At 43.3% G+C, this 26,073-nt stretch overlaps 1 protein-coding gene across 7 annotated transcripts in view; it reads left to right on the plus strand.

The window, feature by feature from the left end:
• The first annotated feature begins 381 nt into the window (after positions 1-381).
• The window catches only part of celf6 (CUGBP Elav-like family member 6), a 141,193-nt gene continuing 115,501 nt past the window's right edge, over positions 382-26,073 (plus strand). For 5 of the 7 annotated variants that reach the window (XM_078258082.1, XM_078258079.1, XM_078258080.1 and 2 more), the window contains exons 1-2: positions 442-586; positions 10,806-10,888. In XM_078258082.1, coding sequence (XP_078114208.1) covers positions 442-586; positions 10,806-10,888 — 228 coding nt within the window. Of the gene's footprint in view, positions 587-10,805; positions 10,889-26,073 lie in introns of all 7 variants that reach the window. The other 2 variants (XM_078258084.1, XM_078258086.1) reach the window with 2 other exon arrangements.

The raw sequence follows: 26,073 nt of genomic DNA on the forward strand, positions 1-26,073 counted from the left end.
CACACACACACACACACACACACACACACACACACACACACACACACACACACACACACACACACACACACACACACACACGTGAAAACACATAAAGCATGAGAAAAATAAATAAGGCTGATTCCAAACAAGGGGGCTGTAAAGGCAGAGGAGAGATATAGGGAGGGAAAACTGGAGGAGTGGAGAGGAAGATATAACGGGGCAGTGTGCACTGTGCAGTTGACTACGGAGAGAGAGAAGGAGAGCAAGAGAGAGAGAGAGAGAGAGAGAGAGAGAGAGAGAGAGAGAGAGAGAGAGAGTGGGAGAGAGAGCAGCTCGCCGGCCCATTGAGGAAAGATGGCTACAGTCACTGCAAACGGAGTGCAGCAAGAGAATGGATTCAGCACCACGAACAGCGCCGGCAGGATGAACGGGCTTACCATCGGCCAGAACACCATTCCAATGAAGGACCACGACGCCATCAAGCTTTTCATCGGGCAGATTCCCAGAAACCTGGAGGAAAAAGACCTGAAACCCCTGTTTGAGGAATTCGGAAAGATATACGAACTCACTGTACTGAAAGACAGGTTTACGGGAATGCATAAAGGTTGGTTATTTTGGTATCTTTACTTTTGTGTTCCTTTACACAAGAGAGAGAGGAGAGCGAGAGAGATCAAAGAGCGTCCCAATTCAGTTTTGGGGCAGAGAGCATGAAAAGTGTGTTAATTTGCAGATGTTTTGGGACAGAGTAGGAGCCCCGTAAAGCTCACACACACACACACACACACACACACACACACACACACACACGCACACACGCACGCACGCACGCACGCACGCACACACGCACACACACACACACACACACACACACACACACACACACACACATACACAAATATATAAGGCGTGAGAGGGAGAACACGTGGAAGTGAATGGCTTGCGAGTGCAGGGTTAATTGTTACCGCGTCCAGCCAATCCACGTGAATACTACAGCTGAAAACGCCTTTGTGTGTTTACATTGACTCTCATGTGCTGAGCATCCCAGTTTAAGGGGGCGGGACAGTGCAAGCGCTAGATGCTGTGTTATTTCTGCAGCTGCACAAAATATCTAAAGAAGTCAAAAAGAGTGGAAAAATCCTTCTGTTCTGCATCACACAGTCCATTTGCAGCATATTGTCAGAGATATATAAATGCTTTCAGGGGAGCGGAAAGTGCAAACCATTATCAGGCAATCCGCATCCGTGAATTAAGGTGGTGCTGGCATGCTGCTTTGACCTTTGAGTCGGGTAATACATAGCCTACTTTTTTGGACGTCATTAGCTGTGAAAAATACTATTTACCAGGCGGCTGTATTGTAATATTCTGCTCCGTGGGCGGGTTGCAGTCAGGAAGTACAAGGCAGGATAATAGTAGAGGCTGAGATCCAGCATGCATCGTTTTCTCGCTTGTTCTGTCCTCACCCCGCTGTCCCCCTCATCGTCCAAACCGAGCGGGATCAGTATTCACTTAGTAATTAGTCAGGGATCGATCAATTCTAATGATAGTTATAATGGTGAATGCCATGAGTGCGGTTTGGGTTGGAGGGTCTTTTTGTTCCAAATAAAAGTCTAAAATTCAAAGTCCAAGTGTGGTTTAAACACAACTTATTGCTAAATGCAAATTTGTACATGTAATGTAGAAACAATTGGACTACAATAAGCATTTCAATGTAATTATAATAACCACATTTTGATTTAAATGTATTCCCTTTTGCATTTAGATGTTTATGTATGTTTTACAACATGCCTCTAATTGCACCGTTGTATTCAGTAATGTTTAATCTTATTCTATTGTGGCTGAGGAAAATCTTATAATCATTCAAATGTAATAATAGTTAGTATTAAATATTCTAATTATATTATAATTTCTGTCTTTTTAAGTCTTTATTTGGTACTAGTTTAAACATTAATTTTGTGGAATGGAAAGCCAAAATAAGGTCACCCTTCCAGCACTCTCCGTGTCATCATAAGCAGGCTGTCCTACAGTTTATTATCAGCTAAAGCACAGCATTATTATGGCACTGCTGCTGCTGTTTGTGATTGATAGTATTTTGTAGATAGGTGTTCATTTTTTTATTTTTTATTTTAGATATCGTTTTAAATCACACACATATGCACACATTGAATTCACAATCAGTTCACTCAGTAAAAAATAATCTATTCACAAGCCAGGCAAATTATGTATGAAATGTTAGTCAGTACCTACAGTTCATGATCTTATTGATCAGCGCAAGTCAAGCGATCTTGTGGGAGAAATGAGTGTAGGCTCAGCATTGCTTCCTTGTGTGTGCAGCCCTGAAGGTCTCCATGCACCACCTGTTCCTCCAGCCATGAGTCGCGGGTGCTCAGCCTGCTCCTCCTCTTTCCGGTGTTCCTCAATGATCGATTAAAACAATATTTCTGATGTTCGTGTTGTTTACGCCTGTCCTCGACCATCCCTGAATGTCAACACTCTGGAGCATGGTTGCCTCGGGACGGATAATCCTGTTCCAATGCCAGACTGTATGCCGGTTCAAATCATCCTCTACCAAGGCCACTCTGATGGCATGACATTCAAAGTCACATTGGGAGCACAAGCGTGCACTTTTAATAAGATTTCACCAATGCATTATATGGATGAGTTTTTCTTATTGGCCACTCAACTAAACCATGTTCATGCCTCCTGCTGCGCCAATGTGTGATACCTGTAGACCGAAACAAGAAAGTACAAGAGTAAGAAAATGGGATTAGTGTCGTTAACAAAACAGGAGTAGGTATAGTGTATAATGTGCTGTGTCACTCAAGGAGAGCCGTTTAAAACACTGAATGAACGCCCATTCTGAAATCGAGAAAAGCTTTTGTAGGGGAGTTGAAAGGTAAAATGAATTACTTATTTAACTGTGAAAGTTCTTTGCTTTCTTCAAACAAACTGAATTCTGTTATAAACAACACACCAAGGTCAGCACAGCGGTCTTCTGTATCAGTAGACTTCTAACTTTTAAATGAATTGTGATTTAATTTGACAAACAATCCCATCTCAAAGCCCAATTTCTATTGTCTGCCGCTTTTACCATATCACACAGACTTCATCAGTGTGACATTTAATTGTTTTAGAAATAATGTATATTAAAGTACCAAGTCGTACATAAGACCTCTTCATAAAAAACAGTGAAGACAATGTTGGATTCCAGTTGGATCAAGGCTTAACACTCAACAACATCAGGTCCGCTGGGTTAAATATTCTTCAGCATGTAAGTATAGATAGAGAAAGATTAGTGGAAATCAAAGGCACTAAACTGCTTAAGCATTCTGGAATGACAGTTAAATATAATATTTAAAGTGGCTAATATATTTTTGATATTAACGATGAATCGCATGGCTACTTCTTTGTTAAAGGGGTCATGCTTGGTGATGAACCCACAGATAACTATTACCTGGCGGTGCAGTCCACCTCAGCTCTACGGAGCCTTTAAGCATCCTGCATCTTCCAGCTTCTTTTGATTTTCTGTATTACGTGTTAGCATTAGGCTGAAATTAAATTATCCATAGGACGTTATGCTACTCATCAAGGGGTTATATTATTTCTCCTGGACTGTGCTGAGGACTAGGGTTGGGTACCGAAACCCGGTTCCACTATGGAACCGGTTCCTGCGCAACCGGTAGGAATCGGACCGGATTAGAACGCAAATTTCGGTTCCTCATTTCGGTTCGACTGAAATATTTTCCCTCTGTAGTCTACCATTAGCTAGCTACCGTAAATGTAGGCTACTTTTAAAATGCCATATTTTCCCTCTGGGCTCACCAAAACGGACGTAAAAGCATATTAACCATTCACTGCACGTGATCGCTTGTAAACATATTACATCTTTGATGTCATTTTTTCAGTTTTTCAAGAATCAGTTTAGGAATCGGAATGGTTTTAAAAGTAGTGGTTCGGCATCAGAATCGTAAAAATCCAAACGATACCCAACCCTGCTGAGGACTGGACATTTGAACCTCTCTGGGTTGTTCACATCATGATGTCATATGAGGGAAATCTCTCGGATGAGTGTTAAAACATATTCACAACTTCACACGTGTTACAACTAACATTACAATGGATAGTTTCATTTCAACCTCATGTACTGCCTGGATAAATGGGATTAATCTTCACAGACACGTGTTGCAGCTGTGCAACTATCATCAATATTAGAGTACAGAGTTTGAGTCATATCCTCTGCCTCTATACAATATAAGGTTTTGCAATGATCTTTTGCCCAAAGTATATGTATTACACAAGAGTTTGAATGGTAGTTTGTGTTCTATTTGGTTCACAAAAACACATAATATGCCAATGGATATTGGCTAGCTACTAGCCAAAGGCCCATGGAGGCTCCCAATGTTTTAACACAGTGACAAATTCAATCCACATTTTTATCATAAACAGTTACAACATTTTTCATTCAGCAGAGCAACAGAAGACTGGGGGAGGATATAATCAGCTTGGCTCCACGATCCCTAAAACCATAAAGTTCATAAAGATTTACTGCAGTGCCATAAATTAGTTTGACTGCTACTTTGAAATCCCTCTTTGAGCTAAGTTTGTGGTTGACAGAGATTTGATTTGTTTCGGATGGATGATGTATATGGCTGTCGGCATCAGTTAGTAAACCGTACCTAATGGATGATTTGCAGCACTACCTTTTTTCACAGCCCGAGTCCTGTGACACAGAATTGCACCATAATTATGGATTTAAGGGCAGATCAAAATATGTAATGTTTTTTCATGACTAATTCATGTGGACTGTTCTGCATCAGTTTGAACAGATGTTTTATGCTTTGTGAATTCATATATTTTCGGTATCTCCAGGGAATCATCTGTATATCTGGGGAATTTTGCATTTCATATTTTCCACTACAGCGGATTGGTGTAGCTGTATGCTGATGTCTAGTCAGAAGTTGTTGTTTTTTTCATCTGTTTCTTTTAACAGATGATTATATCCTGCCTCGTAGTTGTTCAACATTGTTTCCTTTAATGCCAATTTGAGAGTTTGCGTGTCGTTGTCGCTGTCGTTATGCAGCGCATGGGATGACTCGACACCATTGGCGGGCACGGAGCTCGTCAGTGTGTGGCGCGGCCAGGTCGTGCTGTTTAACATCCATCATTTCGCTGAGCACTACATTATCATAATACTTAGTGTCAGTGCCAGAACACATGCATTGTTCAGACATGCTGAATGTTAGTGGGGGGCAAATCTTTTGCTTGAGTAGTGTTATCTATCAATCCGTCTCTGATGCTGAGTGGAGGGACTCTGAGCTGCACCACACAGCCAGGAGGAAAAGATACAAAGAGTAGTTAAATATCCTCATCCATTCTCTTGTCCTCGGTCGGTCCATGCAGTGTAATTGGCTATGAATAGCCTGCCAAATTGACATAAAAAACCTCATAGGCATTGAAATGTCAAAACTAAACCACAGTAGAGCAATAATATCTAATTGCAAATGAGTCATAGAATGTAACAACAAATCTTTCAAAGTGTCTTTTCAATTCTTAGCCAGTTTTGTAGTTTATTTGTTGCTTAAAAATAGTTTTGAGACTTTTAGGCTATATGTTCAGACTGCAGGCAAATCTAAATTTGTTTCTCAAACCAGATCTTTAAGACAGACTATCCACACTGTTATTTGCATGTGATCAAATCGGATATGTGTGTGCAGACATCACTGACCTATCTGCATGGTTTGTTGTGGTAACGACGTATGTGTCTGTGTAGCTAAGCTGCAGACACGACTTTCCAGCGCAGAAGCACGAGAAATGGAAACCCATCATTTCGGCCAGCACCTCCGATCCTTTGGATTTCAAAGGGAAATCGTTGTTGTGTGTTGCGGTGCAGGTAAGCCATTTTGTAGAGTTGCCTGTTTATCGAAAATGCTTGCAGTGAATTTAAATTGGGCTTTTACTGTGAAAGGTGAAACCAGAAAGAGTAAAGCTGTGCTGCCGATGACAATGTGGAAGTAAATAAAGACATCTTGGTTCACGCTGGTTCAGACTACAGAGCCTCTGTTTATTTATTTTATTATCTGCATAAGTGTAGGTCGCAATTCATAAACCTTGGCTACACGAGTGACACAAAAGACACAACATCCGATTTGAGCGGCCAGAGCGTCGGGACTGAGACGCATCTGAAGAAATCCGATCAGAATCGCATTTTTCAAACCTCCAAATGCGGTTTGGATGCAATTCGCAAAAAATCACATACAGTAACAGTATGTGTTCTTTTTTCTGTCCAACATTTTTTAAATCGATCGATACAATCTGGATAGGCCGACAGATTTGGGCTGATAGTCTGAACAAGGCTTTAGTAATGGCCACAAGGAGTTATAATCCATGCTTGTATTGGGTTTTATCTACAGTATGAGCGTTAAGCGTAAAGAAAGTGTTGGACAGTGATTGACAGTTTGCTTAAATTGAGTGACAGGTGTAGCTAAAGTCTACAGATGACCTCTTTGATCATTAAAAAGGGGGCTGTGTGTGAACCAGTTTACAGCCCACTTTGAATGTAGATGGACTGAAAGATGATAAAATGCTTGGCAGGTAATAGTGTGGTTACCACAGAAACATTAAGCGGTTGATGAATCGTCACATCGTGTTTGTCTCAGTACCCATGAGAGGGTCACATTCAGCAGCATCCAGTTGTTTTACAAAATATTTTGGGAAATTAATTTGGATTCTTTGTCCCCATTTTAATGAACATTCTTGGATCAAACATGTGTGAGGAGATTGTAAGAGAGCAAATTGCTCATGATTCATGAATCCACTGCTAATGAATTGAAATTTTATACACATTTGTTCTGGAGTTATTTCAATTACAGGTTCCTGATGCCTTAAAAAAGCACAATTTACTCTTAATGCCTGGATGCATGCAATTTTGAGCACACACTAATTTCCATTTTAAAACAAACTGTTAGAAAAAGCATGGGGGGGGGGGGGGGTTCTTTAGGTAATTACCCGAAACGTGTCTTGCGAACACAAAGACACATTTCACATTTCCTGCTTTCTCTTTGAACGAGTTTGTAGGGTTTGCGTTTTCATTTGCTTTACATATAAATTGTTGAACTTTTGTCCCTCACTGAAATTATAGTGTGGTAAATTGTCTTTGATTACCAAAGTATTATTTTCACCCCACTTAACCTGCTCATCACAGGAAGCCACCAGTCCTTCTGCTGAACAACCATCAGAGCCATGCCCTCCTACTCTTCTTCTTCCCATTTAACGCACACAACTTATTTCCTCAAGTCTTTGCTTAATATTAGTTTGATCCAAACTTGAATTGAAAAATGAAATATTAAATGGTATCTGAGTTATTTGCTGAAAATTAATACTGTGCATCTTAAGCACCGCTACCATAAAAGCAATGAGAATTTCCCACGTTTTAGCATTTAAAATAATCTGTACTTTTTGTTACTGCTAAATACTTACAAGATTTAAAAGACTCAAAAGGGTTGCTTCAGTTCCCCAAGTTATACATAATACGTAATACAGCACAGTGAACATCATATTTGCTTTTGTTGTCATTTTTGTTGTTGTTGTTGCAATGTTGTTAGGACAGTCTAAATCAGTTTGCACACTCTGCTGCATTACCACAGACCAATGGAAGTGGAACGCTTTTGAAAGCTCCATTTATATGATTGCACATAATACCAAGTGAACAACAATGTGGGATAACTCACAAGTGAATGTAATCCCATGCCAGTTAGTCATTTTAAAAGTTTAAGCTGACAGCCCTAACCTGCTATCAACTGCTACATCCTTGTTACCTCGCCTCAAACTGTATCATGTGCTCCAAGCTGAATGCTCATCTGTTCCACAACTGGATTTTTCTCAGTCACTGAGTCATTTGGGCTTATAATGTCCCCTGAGCCAGCACTGTTGGATATGGAGCTTTCCTAAAGTCCCGCTGGTTTTCCACCACCGCGAGGAAGCCTAGACAGCCACGCAGCTGGCCTGAATATTAAAGGCTACATGGCAGAAAAAGTCCAGTTTAACAAATCATTTGAACTAATAGTATCACGTGCTATTTTTCTTGAAGCCACCATAAACAATCTGCAGTGAGGAGAGATCGCTTGACTTGTTTCAGATGCAGTTTCAATTGCTTTTAAGCACACTCCTGGAAAAACTCAACAGTGGTCCAGTTTTCAGATCTGAAGTATTCACATCATTTAATCAAACACCACACCAAAAAAAAAAAAACTCAATTACTATGCAGTACAAGTTCTGCACTCAACATGTTCCTAAAGTAAAAGAACAGAAGTATTTGAAATACAATTTTATTAATGTATAAGTAGTATTAATATATTATTGGATAATTTTGCATTAGCTTGTAAGCATTATTTCTGTAGGTTGAGGTGGAGGTGAGTTTAATTAGTTTATAAACTGCTGGGTAGTTTATCATCATATTTTATAAACTGATCACGTTTTTTTTATGTCATATCTTTATCTGAAATAACTAGTTACTATAGTTGTAAACTAAATGTAGTGTAGTAGAAGTGTAAAGTAGATTAAAATGGAAAAAACTACAAGTACCTCAAAATGGTACTTAAATAAATGTTACTTTTTATCAGTGAAACAAAACACATATAATGAAAATGTGTTATGAAATTACAGAATTGTTTCACGCTAAAGTGTGATTGTTTCAATGCGTTGTTAAAAGGGACACTTTTTGCAGTTTATGTTTCATTGAAGGACCAAAGCTACCTTCCTGAAAGGACTATGGTCAAATAAAACTTTACTGCTAAACTTTGTTAAGATACAGTTTACCAGAGTTTATACCCTGATTTGTAGTAGGGACATCTTAAAACTCATACTACAGTACATCATGTCATGAAATCTTGTCAAGATGTTTACTGAAATTCTGGGCAATATGCAGCAAAAAGGCTTGGTGAAAAGTACCAGAAGAAAAGTGGCAGAAGAGTGTCACCAACAGCCTATGATTCCCATAAGCCTTTGCTAGGACATGCCCCCCGGGGAGGCCTCGGCTCATGTCCCACAGTTTTGTAATGTCACAAAGGGTGAAACGTGTTTCCCCAGGCTCACAAACTTTTCTGCTTTGCTGTGTGGCATGCTGTTTCATTATTGTCGTTTAGGTGATTTTTCCTCTTGAGTAACTGCCTAGTTGTGGAGGTGGGTGAAGGTTGTCGTGAAAGGGAGCTCTCTTGGCCGGGTGCCAGAGCCTGTTGCTGGGTTTTGGGGGTGATGGGTGCTATGTGCTGCATGCCGGGTATCATCTGTATGTGTGAATGTCTGTTTGAGTGTGTGTGTGTTGGTGTGTGTGTGTGTGTGTGTGTGTGTGTGTGTGTGTGTGTGTGTGTGTGTGTGTGTGTGTGTGTGTGTGTGTGTGTGTGTGTGTGTGTGTGTGTGTGTGTGTGTGTGTCTGTGTGTGTGCGTGTGTGTGTGTCTCGTTTCTCCCGTGGGAATCCTTGGCAGCAGGTGTGACATGCAGTAATGGGAAATTATGCTGCACAGTGCAAAACCTCTTCAGAACGGGGTCACCCACTGTCAGCTTTGCCAAGCACGTAACAGAGCAACCACTCACCCTTTAATGAAAGCTGTCACATTTCTGTCAGGGACTTATTTATTGATGCATATTCATTCTGTTTTCCTGAAATTTCTAACTTAAAGAAAAGTCTCCAGAGATGTATGGGGGTACAGTTTCGGCTCATCACCAGAGGATTTTAATTACTTGGCAGCTAAAAAATAATATGCATACTGTTTGAGTTATTCCTCCTGTGCCCAGTTCAGTAACTATGAAAGTGATCATTCATCAGAAAGCAGTATGCATATTTTTTTAGTAATGAAAAGAAAATGCTAACACCATATCTGGGGTGACTAAGCATTTTCCATCACCACTCCCAATGTTAACCTCAAGGAACACATCTGTTTTTACACCTCTTGAACATGTTCGCTGTTTCAAACATTATAGCAAACATTTTATTCCCATAAACACTGAACATATGCATGAGTTCAGTAAATATAATCTAAAGGGGTTGTCATATTTTGAAAAGAAATGTGTAAAATTTTAATCTTATTTCTCAACCAGCCTGTTATTTTCTCTGAGGGTATAGAGCTATTAACTTCAGAGAACCACATTCCAATTGTCAGCGCAGGCTATGAATTCCATTTGAATATAATACATGTTTTGGGCAATAGCTTGTAAAATTCCAGCAAGTCTTATATTATTGCTTGCGTATATGGGAATTACTTCAGTGAAATCACAAATCTCTGGGTCCATTTAGTAGGTTACTATGTTGTTTTTGAGAGTTGACTGTAGGGATGCTTAATCTCTGAACAAACATCAATGGAGAGGTATTAGACTGGCTTTACATGGCACATTTAATATGATCATTCATGGTACAGTTATCCAATGAACATCAAGATCTTTGTTTGAAAGTTCACTTGTGAAATGGGCTTACATAAAGATGATGGAAAAAGCACAAGTTTATCCTTTTTTTTTTAAATCTATTATGGTTAGTGCTCTTAGCTTTTACAATCAATATGTTAGAAATTATATTTGATGGGTACTAAATACTAAAATGGCTAGATCATCATAATGCCATATGACTTTACATGTTTGGGATATCATGTTTTGTGGTCTTCCATAAAGTCCTTAGACTACTTAGCATCCTAAAAAAGGACAACAAGACCATACATGTACCTTTTTCTTTTAACATAGCCATACGTTCTCTAACACTGGGACACTTTTTCTTCTTTAAATTATAAATGGAGGTTCATTGTGGAGTAAGCCTATTTCTCTCCTGTCCCTCTGACTATAGGATGTGCCTTTCTAACATACTGTGCCAGAGAGTCAGCACTGAAGGCCCAGAGCGCCCTCCATGAACAGAAGACTCTGCCAGGGGTAAGTGCCCCCGATCTGCCCTCTTGTCATAGGCTAAAGCCCATGGGGCAGCCAGCCTGACATGGGAACCTACATTTACATAGGAATAGTATAACACACACACACACACACACACACACACACACACACACACACACACACACACACACACACACACACACACACACACACACACACACAGACAGACACATGGAACAGATGGAAAGAGTCACTCATACTTCCTTAGACTCTTTTTTCTTGTTAGCTCTCACACACATTCTTTCTTGCTCAATCACCTACTCTCACACACACACACACACACACACACACACACACACACACACGCGCACACATACACGTACACACACACACGCGCACGCACACACACACACACACACACACACACACACACACACACACACACACACACACACACACAAAGACATACTAAAAGAGTGCGAGTGGCCTATCTCACCTTGCAGTGTCTTATTACACTAATCACCCCGGCGGAGATATTTGATAAGCGCTCCTTCATAACAGCCTGTGCTGTCCTTCCCCTGTCCTCTCACAATATGGCTGCCACAGACACTAATTGCCTTGAGGAATCCCACTCTCATTATCACATATAATCAAACAGTAAGTATAAACAATCATTTTTACCATGTATATCACCATCTGGTGTTTTTGTTTTAATTCTCTCCCCTGTTTTTTTCCCCTCGTCTTCTATCATTTGCCTTTGGCGGGCGGGTAACTTTTTCAATTAAAATAATGGCCTCTTCAAACAACACAGGTAAAACGTACCCAGTAGTGGGCTCTCAAGCCCACCCAGGAGGAGACCCTCAATCTGGGATCAGCGTGAGCTTGTGGTGTCTATCTGTACTTGATGTGTGTGAGGGGGATTCGACTATCACATCAGGGGAATTATCGAGGTGTGATTGAATTACGCCCGCGGGTCCCTACGAACGAGAAACTGCTCTAGTGCCCAGGCTCCTTACTGCCCCCTCCACCCCACCATTTTCTTTCACCATTAACCAAGACACCCAGCCAGGTTGGGGCTTTAATCAGAGCCTCAGGATATCCATCTAAATCTCTGGGGAGGATGAGAGGTACAGAGAGACAAAAGAAGATTGGATGGAACAGACAGGAAGTAGGAGAGGAAGAAAGTAGAGATTGGGATTGGATTGAAAAGGGGGGGGTCAAAGTGGTTGATGGACTTGGGGGGCTTTGTATTGTTCCTCACTGTTGGGGTAATCAGCTGTTTACACTTCACTGCATTTCATAGGTACTTCACTGAATGTTAGGCACACAGGTACACTGTGGCGAAAGAGTCCCGTGGGAGACTGGGCTCCCTGCCTCATTACTGCCTCCCACAGCTTCATGATGAGATACTTGTCATGAGGGTCCTGGATAGGTGTTCCCATCTTTATTGCCCTCATGGAGGGAGATTCTTGTTTGCCTTCTATCTAGAGAGAGGTTAATGGCATATTCTGCATGGTTTGGGTAAACATTTCCCCTGTACAGCTCATAGCATGGGGTCACTCCTGCAATCTTGGGCTGAGCACAGCCTGCATACAGAGGGCTAATAAAGATGTTTTGTCTTTCTGTGTGTGTGTGTGTGTGTGTGTGTGTGTGTGTGTGTGTGTGTGTGTGTGTGTGTGGCTTTTGATGCGGGTATGAGACAGACAGGGAGAAAGAAAACAAGGAGAGTCTGAGGGAGACAGAGACAGACAAAAAACCGAGAGAGGTGACACTTCTGGACAAGCCTCATTGTCATTTCCATGGCCTGATAATTTGAGATGCTCCGTCGTATAATGCTGCCCTTTCAGTGGCTTCTCCAGACAGCGTTTCTGGCGTGATTGTGCAGTCCGATTGCGGCGGTATGACTGTCAGGCAACCTAAATGCAAATGATGTTCCAATAAGAGACCTGGCATTTAAAATAACATAAAGTCTTTTTCTCACAAGATGATACGTGAAACAAAATCAAATTTAAATGTCGGGTTAACAAAATAATATAAACACTGGCGCAAATGATGCAAGTAAATCACACTTGCAATAGCAGCGACACAGTTATGTCAGATGAGGTTAAATGTAAATTGGAGTGTATGTTATCCAGCATGAAGTCCCTGTATTGCTTCCTCACTTAGACCTGAAAGTCAATGCACTTTTCCACAAAGCTCTGGAGCACGGATAATGCTGGAGTAACAAACTGTATATTCAACTACTACGTTCGATCCAGATTATATTTTGCAAAAGTTTCTTAAAATAGAGCCTACAGATGCAGCTCATACTTGAAAACATACCAACAAAAAACATTTAAGAGGATAGGGAAAGGAACTGTGTGCATGCAAGTTTGTTTAACTGTTTTCTCGGTGGCCATTCGGCTTTGGTCTGCGACAGACAAAGCCAGAGCATTGTGAGCATTGCCTGCCTCATTCTCCTCCTGACATCTGTCAAAAGGAAATAAGTTTCTACTGGGCACAGTGCAGAGATGATAAGACCATCTCAATTATTTGTCCCATATCTAAATTTTTTTAAGATTAAGATTTGTTTTTTGAAAAAAAAAAAAGGTCTCTCTTTTCTAATGTGACGACCTGGATAAAGATGGCCATAACAATTGGCTAATAGGGCATGAGACTAAAAATAATTTTCACACTGGCATCATTGATTATGGCTTAAAAAAATGTTGTGTTACATTTTTATGTGACAAATTCTTACACCAAAAATGAAAAGTTCACTTAGTAGAAATTGTCTCTCCAACAGATCATCTCAGTTGAATGAACATGACATGCCCAGCCTCAGTGTCTCAGTCAGAGTGCTCTATTTCTACTGGAATACTTTCATTGTACAAAGCGTCACTTTTCCCAAACAGTGCGGATATTTTCATATTAACACAAAGTGTGCATTTTACAAAAGGAGGAGACTAAAGGCTTAACAGTGTGACAGAGAGGAGGCCGATATATCTGCGTGTGGTCTCAGCAGGAAGGTACGACTCTTACATCAACGCCAGATTGGCTGTGAATCTTAAACTTTCCATAATTTACACTCCTTTGTTTACTAAGTCATGTAGCCTACTGTGTGTGCATAGCAAATTTGACTTGCCACCAGAGAATGGTGTTTACATTGTTTATTACATTGTTTGATTAATTGCATGTAAAGAGCATAATGAGCTCTTCATGTCCCATGCATCTGATCCTGCTGCTTCAGTTTGTACAGGAAATGTAATCAGAGATTCAGCCTCTTGCCCTTGGTGAGCTCATAGTGCTGTTGTGTTTACGTGCACACTCAGCATATCCCCCAATGTAGGGCAGCAAAGCACTGCATGTGGACAGGATAGGTCATGTCTGTGAATGATTTCTTCCTGGATCTGATAAATTCCTAGAATGCTCACACATACTGACTTGGGCCTAAGAGTAGTTCATGAACAATATATTGACATTTCCTTTCTATATCGACAATTTTTCTAGATCCAGTAAGTTGTTCATCTGTAAACTTTATGACAATTGTGATACTTACTTTTTTTGCAACACCATGTAGCAATAAAAACAGCAAGAACGTATACATAATAATTGCAATTGCAGCACCAAAATGTGTTTAACAACTGTTTGCCAAGTAGTCTCCCAACATGCTGCTATTGGAGCTGTGAACCTTCAAATGAATCCTGCTCTTTCCTTTCAGGGCCACGCTGCTTTCTTCTCTCAGGCCAATTAGCTCCTGGTGTTCGCATGTAACAAGCATGCTAATTGGGTGCTACTGAAGCCCAAAAGCCTATTAAAACTTTCTCGGAAAAAAAAAGATCCATCTATTCTTTGTCTCTCATTCACGTGTGCTCTCTGCCTACCCTTCCCAATGCCTTCTCCTGCCTAATCATATTTCTACCACTTTCATTCCACCACTCTCTTTTTCCACACTTGATCTGTGGAATGTGCTGAGTGTCAGGTAGTGGCCCAATGACGTATACTTGTCATTTACATAGAGGTTTCTGTGGAGGGATCCAGAGTTTTTGGTTTCTGAGTGAGAGTACCAGCAGTAGCTAAACCCTGAATTGATGACGAGGCAGCCGAGTGCAACAGTGAAGAAAAGATAAAAGAGAAAAAAACGTTACCGACTCTTACTTTCCGAAGTGTTTCTCTTCAAATTTGAAGGGGTGAGCTTGAAGGAATCAGCTTCCACCAAAGTGAGTAGCAAAATGTTTGGGTTTCCCACATTTTTGACTTGACATCTTTGTGTCTCACACAAAAATAGGTCAGGGAAAATTGTGCAATACCAGTATTATGTGTCACTAAGCACACTGCCATGGACCAATGAATCCATGTTCTTGACACTCTCTCCCCGCATCACACCACAGATGCGGCCACCGTAGACCTGCCATATGTCTCTGTCTGTGTCTTAGTGCATGCTGAGAATAAGCAACCAGCATTTTCCCCCTTGACATTTTTACTCTCCTAAAATCACACATGCATTAGATAGGCAGTGAGTATCAATGCGTAATGTGTAAATGTATTTTAGTCTTTATTAAAGCAGAACTTTTTCTCTACAGTGAATTTACTAACACTAACCCCCTCCCATTATGCTCATTTATTTATTTATACTACATTCAGAAGTAAGAGTATTCCATGTCAGAGTTGTTATGCGTTTGTTTGTTTGTGTGTTTTTGTGTGTGTGTGTGTGTGTGTGTGTGTGTGTGTGTTGCAGAGTCAGGGCGTCTTATCAGAGGACAGACTGAGCCCCTCTCCAGCGGGTCCACTTCTGGACAGACATGCTGCAGTTTAAACTAATTACTCAGGCCACACAGGGCCTTTACCCAGTCTTTTAAGGGACAAATTGTGTTCTGTTGCCGATCAATTTGTCCTCCGTGCCAGATTTGTCAACCTCCAGTGCCCCTGAGCAGTTGCCATTATGAAGCAAAAAAAAAGGCTTGGGCACAGAACGTGAGACCTCTGCTAAGGCTCCCGCTGCTCTCCTCATCATCAATTACGTCTATATCATTTTCTTTCTGCTGCCCGCTTTAGAAAAGAAATTAAAAAGAGCCATTGTTTTTCTAATCCCCCTGGGATGAAAGCATTTACTACGCTGCTGCACCGTGCATGGCCATCCTGCCGATTAGGGAGTGAATGGAATCACAATCGAGGGATGCACTCAGCATTGTTTCCTATTATGTGGCTGGTGGCCCTGAATATTGTGCAGAAATTAATTTTGTTCCATCTGATGGGATTTTCAACCTTGGAGTGTGCGTAATGTTAATCCTGGCAGGGAGGCGGACAGACATCGCAGAAGCCTGGCTATTTTACTGGCGATTGTGGACAGGGTAAAAACATAGTTGATTGTGAGAGAGCCCTTAACCAGCCCATAAAGATGGCAGGCCAGAGGAGCCGGACAAATGAGCAGGAGAGATTGTGCTTTTTAAAGGCTGCAGGGCAGGAGAGTTTTGGTGTTCTGAGGATGGCACCAACCAGGCCCATTTGTCCACTTGATTGTGAACATATACTGCAATACAGTAAAACAGGCTGGTGCCCAGGTTGTTCAGGTGAAAATCCAAGCTCCTCAATTTATTGAAAGATGGATTCATGAACAACGTTGCAGTCATAAAAACAAAAGATAGTTGGGACTTTTTCTTCAAAATGATCCTCCCCTTCATCAGTGATGGAAAGGTCAAAGAAGCCACATCATGTTCACATACCAATCCATACTAGAAGGGATAATGAAATTACAAAAGGTAGTAGTCGTTTGTATGGGGTTTATTTTAGGAAGGAAGTCTTCTAGGATTAAGCGAATATTGCCAGTTAGTAAATAATAAATACATAGTCTCGCATTGCCCGACCTATCTTCCCAGCGTTGGAGTAAGGTCTGGATACACAACACATACATTCTAGGATAGGAGAAAAAAACGCTCTGGCTTGTTTGCATTTCTTTAAACCAATCACAATCGTCTGGGGCAGTGCTAAGCTCCGGAAGCAGCGACGGTGAATCTGCAAAAGGGTCTCAGGAAGGAACTTGTTTTAGTTGAACATTTGCACGTAGGTAGGCGAGCTCTGGAATGGCTTTATCGCCGCAAAAGAAAACACCAAATAAAATATTAAATGAAGTTAGCTGTTCACACAACACAGTAACATAAGCAATTTAAATTGGCTGGATACATGGTTAAACGTACTTTGCTCTTACCAGTGTATCGCCGTATGCAACTTACTATTTCGTCCACAGCAATCCTCACCAATCGGTACGTTGGCATTTACAGGATGGCTCTCCATCCATCGTTGCCAACAGTTGTTTCTGGTGATCGGTATAAAGAAATGATACAGAGACCAAATAGAAAGACTCTCCCATAGGTCACAGGTTGCTATTCAGTGCTAAGAAAATGTCTAGAAGCAACAACCTAGACTTGTAAAACCACTCACAAATTGCTATAAAAAAGATTAAAAACAAGAAGTCCTTAAGATATAATGATACAGTAATAAGAATCCTTGATTGACAAAATTAGAAAACCTTTACACAGTATAACTTCCTGTATTTTAAAATATTGAGAGGTGTACTAGAGGTAAGGCTTTTGGAAAGATGAGTGGCAGCCTTACTGGATGGGTTTTAATGTGCGTTGAAAGCTTGTAAGCTAAGCAGTTCCTTTGCACCCTTCCTCCACGTCGAAACATTCACTATCTTTCCCTCGCTGACAGGTGGAGTCGGACTCCGCCATGCATGCGCTCCTGTGCTAATTTATCCCCTTCTTTAGCTGTAATGAGGCAGAACTGGTAAATGTGGGGACAGCATTGTTAACATTGCTGCTTCACTGGGGAAGAGGAGAAGGCTGACAAATAGCGGAGAAGGATGGAAATGAGGCCTGGGTGCTGTCATACCTCCAAGAATGATGCTTTTAGTCTTTTACTCGGGCTGGATAGCTGTCTCTTAGTTAGGCTGCACGCTGGAATATGACATTTCCTAAAGCAATTACACATCAAACTTTAAGTTGCATCAAAAGCAGGCTGTCTTGCAGTAACAATTGGAAAGAAAAAAACTGAAATATGAAAAATGTGAATATTTGAGGCTGGATCTTTACCTCCACATCATCTAAAAAATGCTGTGGTTTTGGCTAATTAACTTCCCATCCCATTCAATTTGAGAAGATCAAGGTGCAAATCTACCTTGAGAGTTGTGTGATATTCAAAAGGATGTCTCCATCTAGTTTCAGCCAATGTGATGTCTCAATAGAAACAGGTGTTGGCACGCCACAATGAGTTGGTAATGAGAAAAGGTGTTATCTTTTACTAAGACAGCTGCATTGAAAACTGAACACTTTTTTGAGTTATTTTCTCTCCTATCCCCTTGCTGGTTTTTCCACTCTTCTTTCCTTTCTTTTCCTCCCTTCTCCCCCTTGCTGTCAAGTAACTTAGTAGCCTGTCATTGCAATTCACAACTCATTCTGGCAATCACTGAAGACATCCAGGCAATCTGCACTTATTTGTTCAAAGACAATACAAGGGGTAAAGACAACATAATGCTGCTGAGTTCAGCAATCACTCTGGCAGCCCCAGTTATCAAACACTGTAGTTAATCACGTGGACTAGTGTAAACATTGTGCTGATTTGAAAATGATATGACACACACACACACACACACACACACACACACACACACACACACACACACACACACACACAGACAGAGGACCTTTTAGGTGAAAATATGTGATTGGACATCTGACGTATTTGGGGGGGGACAGAAAAATAGGGGAAGAGAGTCAGGCAACAAGGAAGAGAGAGACCAAAAGAGGACAGAGATGAACTCATGAGTCATCATGAGAAAGAGAGAGAGAGAGAGAGAGAGAGAGAGAGAGAGAGAGAGAGAGAGAGAGGGAGAAAATGAGAGAGAGAGAGGGAGAGAGAGAGACAGAGAGCGAGAGGGAGAGAATGAGAGAGAGAGAATGAGAGAGAGAGAGAGAGAGAGAGAGAGAGGGAGAGAATGAGAGAGAGAGTGGGAGAGAATGAGAGACAGAGAGTGAGAAAGAGAGAGTGGGAGAGAGAGAAGGAGAGAATGAGAAAGAGAGAGTGGGAGAGAGAGAAGGAGAGAATGAGAAAGAGAGAGTGGGAGAGAGAGAGGGAGAGAATGAGAGAGAGAGAGGGAGAGAATGAGAGACAGAGAGTGAGAAAGAGAGAGTGGGAAAGAGAGAGGGAGAGAGTGAGAAAGAGAGAATGGGAGAGAGAGAGGGAGAGAGTGAGAAAGAGAGAATGGGAGAGAGAGAGGGAGAGAATGAGAAAGAGAGAGTGGGAGAGAGAGAGAGGGAGAGAATGAGAGAGAGAGAGTGGGAGAGAGAGAGAGTGGGAGAGAGAGAGAGGGAGAGAATGAGAGAGAGAGAGTGGGAGAGAGAGAGAGGGAGAGAATGAGAGAGAGTAGATGCATTCTTGCATAATTAACACCCGAGCATCACCAGGACAAACTCCTCCATCAGCGTGTCCAAAGGATTAACTACGCCACGCTCCTCTTATCTCCCCCATTTCGTTTAAGAAAGAAAATGACCTTGCACTTGTTTACATGCTGATTAAAGACAGGAGGGAGAGAAGGAGACAGCGAGAAAGTCAAACTGTAATCAGAAGAGTTTGTTAAGTGAAGTATTTTTGGTGGTGCGTTCTCAGCAGATAGAGCAAGGCGCAGCCAGACTGTGTCACAGTGGCAACGCAGAGACAACCACCCAATGTAGCAGCTAACGAGCAATGAGAAGGGTGTGTGATGCTCGTGTGCTTTTGTTTGTGAAGGTGGTGTGTGATAAAAAGTATGTTTGGTGTGTGGGTGGTTCCATTAGTTAGTCTGCCTGTTTTATTGCACTGGGAATACCTACATCTGGACTGTCTGTGTGTGTGTGTGCCTTAGGCCGGCTTCACATTGGGTGCGTGGCGTGAGCATGTCAGCTGAGCTTACACACTGCCTGCGTGACACGCACGTCTCAGGCGAGGCTGGAGCCACGCCGAAAACGCGTGCATGCTAGAAATAGAACCGACGCCTATTTTTCACGTGACACCCAAGCGTGTTGGAAGCGTTTCCAGGTAAAATAGAATACAAAAAGATGTTTATGTCATTTTTACACAAATACATATTAATAAATGACATGTTGATGTTTGAAAGTCTATAAGTTTTGACATAAATGCAGATATAAATGTAATTTAAAAATATAATAATAAATAATTATCGATTTTCAAATATTGCACCTGTCAATACAGAACGAGATATTCTGTAGCCTATTTTGCCGTCAAAACTGCTGACGTTGTCTTTGCTGTAATCAAATCAGTATATATTAATGTTTAACATGAAGTATACTACTGCTTGAGTGCAGTAAATCAATGGGAAACATACTACATGTGTACAGACAAGGCTAGCAGCAGCAGCGCCACGTCAGACACGTTTCTGATGTGCAAAGATATAGAAAAATCCACGCAGCAGCCATGCAACTGTGGCAGTAAGCGAACAGCTACATGCAAAGTGTGTGGCACCAAGATAAATGATGCCGGATCAACAACGTCGAACTTCATCAGGGAGAGAACTTTCAGTACAGATGTTTCCCTCACATTTTGAACACTGAAAAATTTAATGCATGATGAGGTTGGGCTTTACAGCCAGTTAGTAACATAGACAAACATGTATTCTTTGGTGCAGATACCAAAATGTTGAAAAATACAGTTATGAAATTGAAACAGAGTTCTTAATTTGTGTTTCTTCAGAGGCCTGTACTACGAAGTGAGATTTGGCGTTAACGAGCTAACTTTAGGTTCAACCCAGGGTTTTCTGTACTACGAAGGTGGATCACTTGTGATTGGGTTCAATCGCCGTGGTAACTTATGCTGAATGCCTAACCTTGTCGGGAGCAGGTTAAGTTGGAGATCAGAGATCAACCGGTGTAAAAGCACCGCCTACTGACCAATCAATACTCGATTGATAACGGCGTCACCGTTCTTAGAAGATCAGGCGGAGCTCGGTGCGCAGAGAGAGAGAGGGAGAGAGAGAGAGGGAGAGAGGGAGAAAGGGTGCACACATAAAAGTTAAAACATTTAGAGACCGACAACCCCGTTAGCATTCCCTGATGTGTATATTTATGAAATATATAGATTGTATCCATCCATCCATCCATCCATCTTCATCCGCTTATCCGGGGGTCGGGTCGCGGGGGGTAGCAGCTCAGCAGGGGACCCCAAACTTCCCTTTCCCGGGCCACATTAACCAGCTCCGACTGGGGGGATCCCGAGCGTTCCCAGGCCAGGTTAGAGATATAATCCCTCCACCTAGTCCTGGGTCTCCCCCGAGGCCTCCTCCCAGCTGGGACGTGCCTGGAACACCTCCCTAGGGGAGCGCCCAGGGGAGCATCCTTACCAGATGCCCGAACCACCTCAACTGGCTCCTTTCGGCGCAAAGGAGCAGCGGCTCTACTCCGAGCTCCTCACGGATAACTGAGCTTCTCACCCTATCTCTAAGGGAGACGCCAGCTACCCTCCTGAGAAACCCATTTCGGCCGCTTGTACCCTGGATCTTGTTCTTTCGGTCATGACCCAGCCTTCATGACCATAGGTGAGGGTAGGAACAAAAAACTGACCGGTAGATTGAGAGCTTTGCCTTCTGGCTCAGCTCTCTTTTTCGTCTAGCGGTGCGATAAATTGAATGTAATACCGCACCTGCTGTGCCGATTCTCCGACCAATCTCCCGCTCCATTGTCCCCTCACTCGCGAACAAGACCCCCCAAGGTACTTGAACTCCTTCACTTGGGGGTAAGGACTCATTCCCTACCTGGAGAAGGCACTCCATCGGTTTCCTGCTGAGAACCATGGCCTCCGATTTAGAGGTGCTGATCCTCATCCCAGCCGCTTCACACTCGGCTGCGAACCGATCCAGTGAGTGCTGAAGGTCACAGGCCGATGATGCCATCAGGACCACATCATCTGCAAAAAAGCAGCGATGAGATCCCCAGCCCACCGAACTGCAACCCCTCTCCACCCCGACTACGCCTCGATATCCTGTCCATAAATACTACAAACAGGATTGGTGACAAAGCGCAGCCCTGGCGGAGGCCAACTCTCACCTGAAAGCTGAGTCCGACTTACTGCCGAGAACCGGACACAGCTCTCGCTTTGGTCGTACAGAGGTGGATGGCCCTGAGAAGGGACCCCCCTCACCCTGTACTCCCGCAGCACCTCCCACAGTATCTCCCGGGGCACCCGGTCATACGCCTTCTCCAGATCCACAAAACACATGTAGACTGGTTGGGCATACTCCCAGGCTCCCTCCAGGATCCTTGCGAGAGTAAAGATCTGGTCCGTTGTTCCACGACCAGGGCGGAATCCGCATTGTTCCTCTTCAACCTGAGATTCGACTATCGACCGAACCCTCCTTTCCAGCACCTTGGAGTAGACTTTACCGGGAGGCTGAGAAGTGTGATACCCCTGTAATTGGCACACACCCTCTGGTCCCCCCCCCCTTTTTTTAAAGGGGAACCACCACCCCGGTCTGCCACTCCTTAGGCACCGTCCCAGACTTCCACGCAATGTTGAAGAGGCGTGTCAGCAAGACAACCCCTCCACACCCAGAGCTTTAAGCATTTCTGGACGGATCTCATCAATTCCTGGGGCTTTGCCACTGTGGAGTTGTTTAACTACCTCAGCAACCTCCACCAGGGAAATTGATGCCAATCCCCCCCCCCTCATCCTCCAGCTCTGCCTCTACCATAGAGGCGTATTAGTCGGTTAGGAGTTCCTCAAAGTGCTCCTTCCACCGCCCTATTACCTCCTCAGTTGAGGTCAACAGCGTCCCATCCTTACTGTACACAGCTTGGATGGTTCCCCGCTTCCCCCCCCCCTCCTGAGGTGGCGAGCGGTTTTCAGAAGTACCTTGGTGCCGACCGAAAGTCCTTCTCCATGTCTTCTCCGAACTTCTCCCACACACGCTGCTTTGCCTCTTTCACGGCAGAGGCTGCAGCCCTTCGAGCCCTTCGGTACCTTGCAACTGCCTCCGGAGTCGTCTGGGATAACATATCCCGGAAAGACTCCTTCTTCAATCGGACGGCTTCCCTGACCACCGGTGTCCACCACGGTGTTCGTGGGTTACCGCCCCTTGAGGCACCTAAGACCCTAAGACCACAGCTCCTCACCGCAGCTTCAGCAATGGAAACTTTGAACATTGTCCACTCGGGTTCAATGCCCCCAGCCTCCACAGGGATGCACGAAAAGCTCCGCCCGGAGGTGTGAGTTGAAAGTCTGTCGGACAGGGGCCTCCTCAGAAACGTTCCCAATTTACCCGCACTACCCGTTTGGGCTTACCAGGTCTGTCAGAGTCTTCCCCCACCCCCTGACCCAACTCACCACCAGATGGTGATCGGTTGACAGCTCCGCCCCCTCTCTTCACCCGAGTGTCCAAAACATATGGCCTCAGATCAGATGAAAGCGATTATAAAATCGATCATTGACCTTTGGCCTAGGGTGCTCTGGTACCAAGTACACTTATGAGCATCCCTATGTTCGAACATGGTGTTCGTTATAGACAATCCATGACTAGCACAGAAGTCCAACAACAAACAACCACTCTGGTTTAGATCAGGGAGGCCGTTCCTCCCAATCACGCCTCTCCATGTGTCTCCATCATTACCCACGTGCGCGTTGAAGTCCCCCCAGCAGAACTATGGAGTCCCCGACTGGAGCCCCATGCAGGACTCCACTCAAGGTCTCCAAGAAGGCCGAATACTCTGAACTCTTGTTTGGTGCATATGCACAAACAACAGTCAGAGATTTTCCCCCCCCACAACCCGCAGGCGTAGGGGAGCGACCCTCTCGTCCACCGGGTTAAACTCCAACGTAGCGGCGCTCAGCCGGGGGGCTTGTGAGTATCCCCACACCCGCCCGGCGCCTCACACCCTGGGCAACTCCGGAGAAGAAAAGAGTCCAACCCCTATCCAGGAGTATGGTTCCAGAACCAAGACTGTGCGTAGAGGTAAGCCCCACCAGATCTAACCGGTGGCGCTCCACCTCCCGCACAAGTTCCGGCTCCTTCCCCCCCCACAGAGAGGTGACATTCCACGTCCCCAGAGCCAGCCTCTGCTGCCCGGGTCTGGTCCGTCGAGGCCCCTGACCTTCACTGCCACCCATGTGGCAGCGCACCCGACCCCAGCGGTTCCTCCCACAGGTGGTGGGCCCATGGGATGGAGGGATGTCCGCCACGTAGCTTTTTCGGGCTGTGCCCGACCGGGCTCCGTGGCAAACCCGGCCACCAGGCGGCTCGCTGGCGAGCCCTCCATCTGGGCCTGGCTCCAGACGGGGGCCCGGGCTTCCTCCGGGCAGGGTCACTTCATCCCTTCCTCGATTTTTTCATAGGATTTTTGAACCATTCTTTGTCTGGCCCCTCACCTGAGACCACTTTGCCTTGGGAGACCCTACCAGGAGCACAAAGCTCCAGACAACACAGCCCTCAGGTTCATAGGGACACACAAACCTCTCCACCACGATAAGGTGATGATTCCGAGAAGTATATAGATTGTAATGGGAGGGAATTACATATCGGCTCGGCTTCTTGAGCCGTGTGTTGCCAATGCGCACATCAGTTTGAATTTAGTTTTTATATATTTTATTTGCTCTCACTATGGCTTCCCACTGCCAGGGCTGCAACTGAAATACTAGGCTAAAGCAACGACAGTTTATGGAAAGTGCACAAGTGTAATTATGGTCGGATCTTGTGCCTGATTGATGGGGAAGTGATATTAATAAACGTTGTGATTTACGCATCTACAGCATCGGCTATTTTTTTGCCAGCTTTCCTTCCTGTTTTAGGAAGCAGTGACTGTATTGCGTTTTGCCTGCAAAACCGTGTCTGTGTTATTCATATTTATGTAGAATTATAATTTCCTCTTCTTATGTAAAATATGCAGCTCTGGTAGATGTTTGCGATTGGTCGTGCTGTGCAAACACCGCCTCTTTTATGCGAACACGCGCGCCGCTGGATTGGGAACCCTGGGTTGACTGAACTAGTTGTTAACCAGCATCGTGATGCAGGTTATGCGGGACCGCGGGTGTTAGGTTAGGTGAAGCCGGGTAACTGAAAGAAATCCAGGACATGTTGATCTCGCTTCATAGTACAGGCCTCAGATTGCATTGCAGTAGACCCCATAAAGTTATCCTACAACTGATTTTGATACTGTACTGTATGGATGGTAGCTACAGGACATGCTTTGAATTCATAAGATTTAACAATACAGTGTTAGGGACAGTTTAGATGGCCAGAGACTTGAGACTTGACTTCAACTCGAGCTCAAAGGCTTGAGACTCGACTTGGACTTCCAAAAAATGTGTGTGTGTGTGTGTTTGTGTGTGTGTGTGTGTGTGTGTGTGTGTGTGTGTGTGTGTGTGTGTGTGTGTGTGTGTGTGTGTGTGTCTGGGTGCTCTTGTATTTCTTTTCTTGTAAGAACCAGTTTGAATTTTAGACCTTTGAAGTAAGGGCATTTGTGCAAAGTCATTTTGGCTTCTTCAAAATGGCAGTTTAGGGTTCTTCTTTGCTTTGGGATTAAGGGAGCTATGTTTGGTATTTTTACATACATGCTACTTTTTGGCAAAATCACCATAAAGAGATAGAGATAAAGTCTCTCTATCTTAAGCCAGTGGTATTGCTGTGGTAAGTGTTTCTCAACATGAAGGTCACATTTCTCAAATCCCCTCCTGCTTTTAGTCTTTTCCTTTTCCCTCAAAAGTTGTCTCTTTTGCTTTACTACAGGGGATAACTTTGTTTTATCATTTTGTACTGGAATAGCTGCACCTCTTTGTGCCATTAAACTTTAAAATCTCAGCCAGTGAGAATGATGCAGCATAGGGGCATTAGAGGGTGTCAGAATTTTTGGCAATGATCAATCATCAATGATTAATTGATGTTAAAAAATGCATGTAGCAGTATTAAAATGAGAATTTGGTGGGATAAAATGGCTATGTTAGGGTTAGGACTTCAGTTTATAGTTTAGATCAGGCTTACTTTTAATCTGGCAGTAGAAAGGGTAATTGTTAATGTATGGTAATCAGTGGTAAATCTAATGGATACATTCACATTTAGCCAAATCTGTCTTATACAATACTTAGGTGCCCATATATGAACATTAAAACAGGTGGTTTGCTTTAATCTTTCCGCCTGTTCATACTGGCCTTGAGGTGATCCTTTCCTAAGTGCAAGTGGGTATCTTCCCAAGTTACAGTTCTTTTGTAAGAAATTC

This window comes from Sander vitreus, chromosome 1, assembly GCF_031162955.1.
Source record: "Sander vitreus isolate 19-12246 chromosome 1, sanVit1, whole genome shotgun sequence".
Lineage (NCBI taxonomy): Eukaryota > Metazoa > Chordata > Actinopteri > Perciformes > Percidae > Sander > Sander vitreus.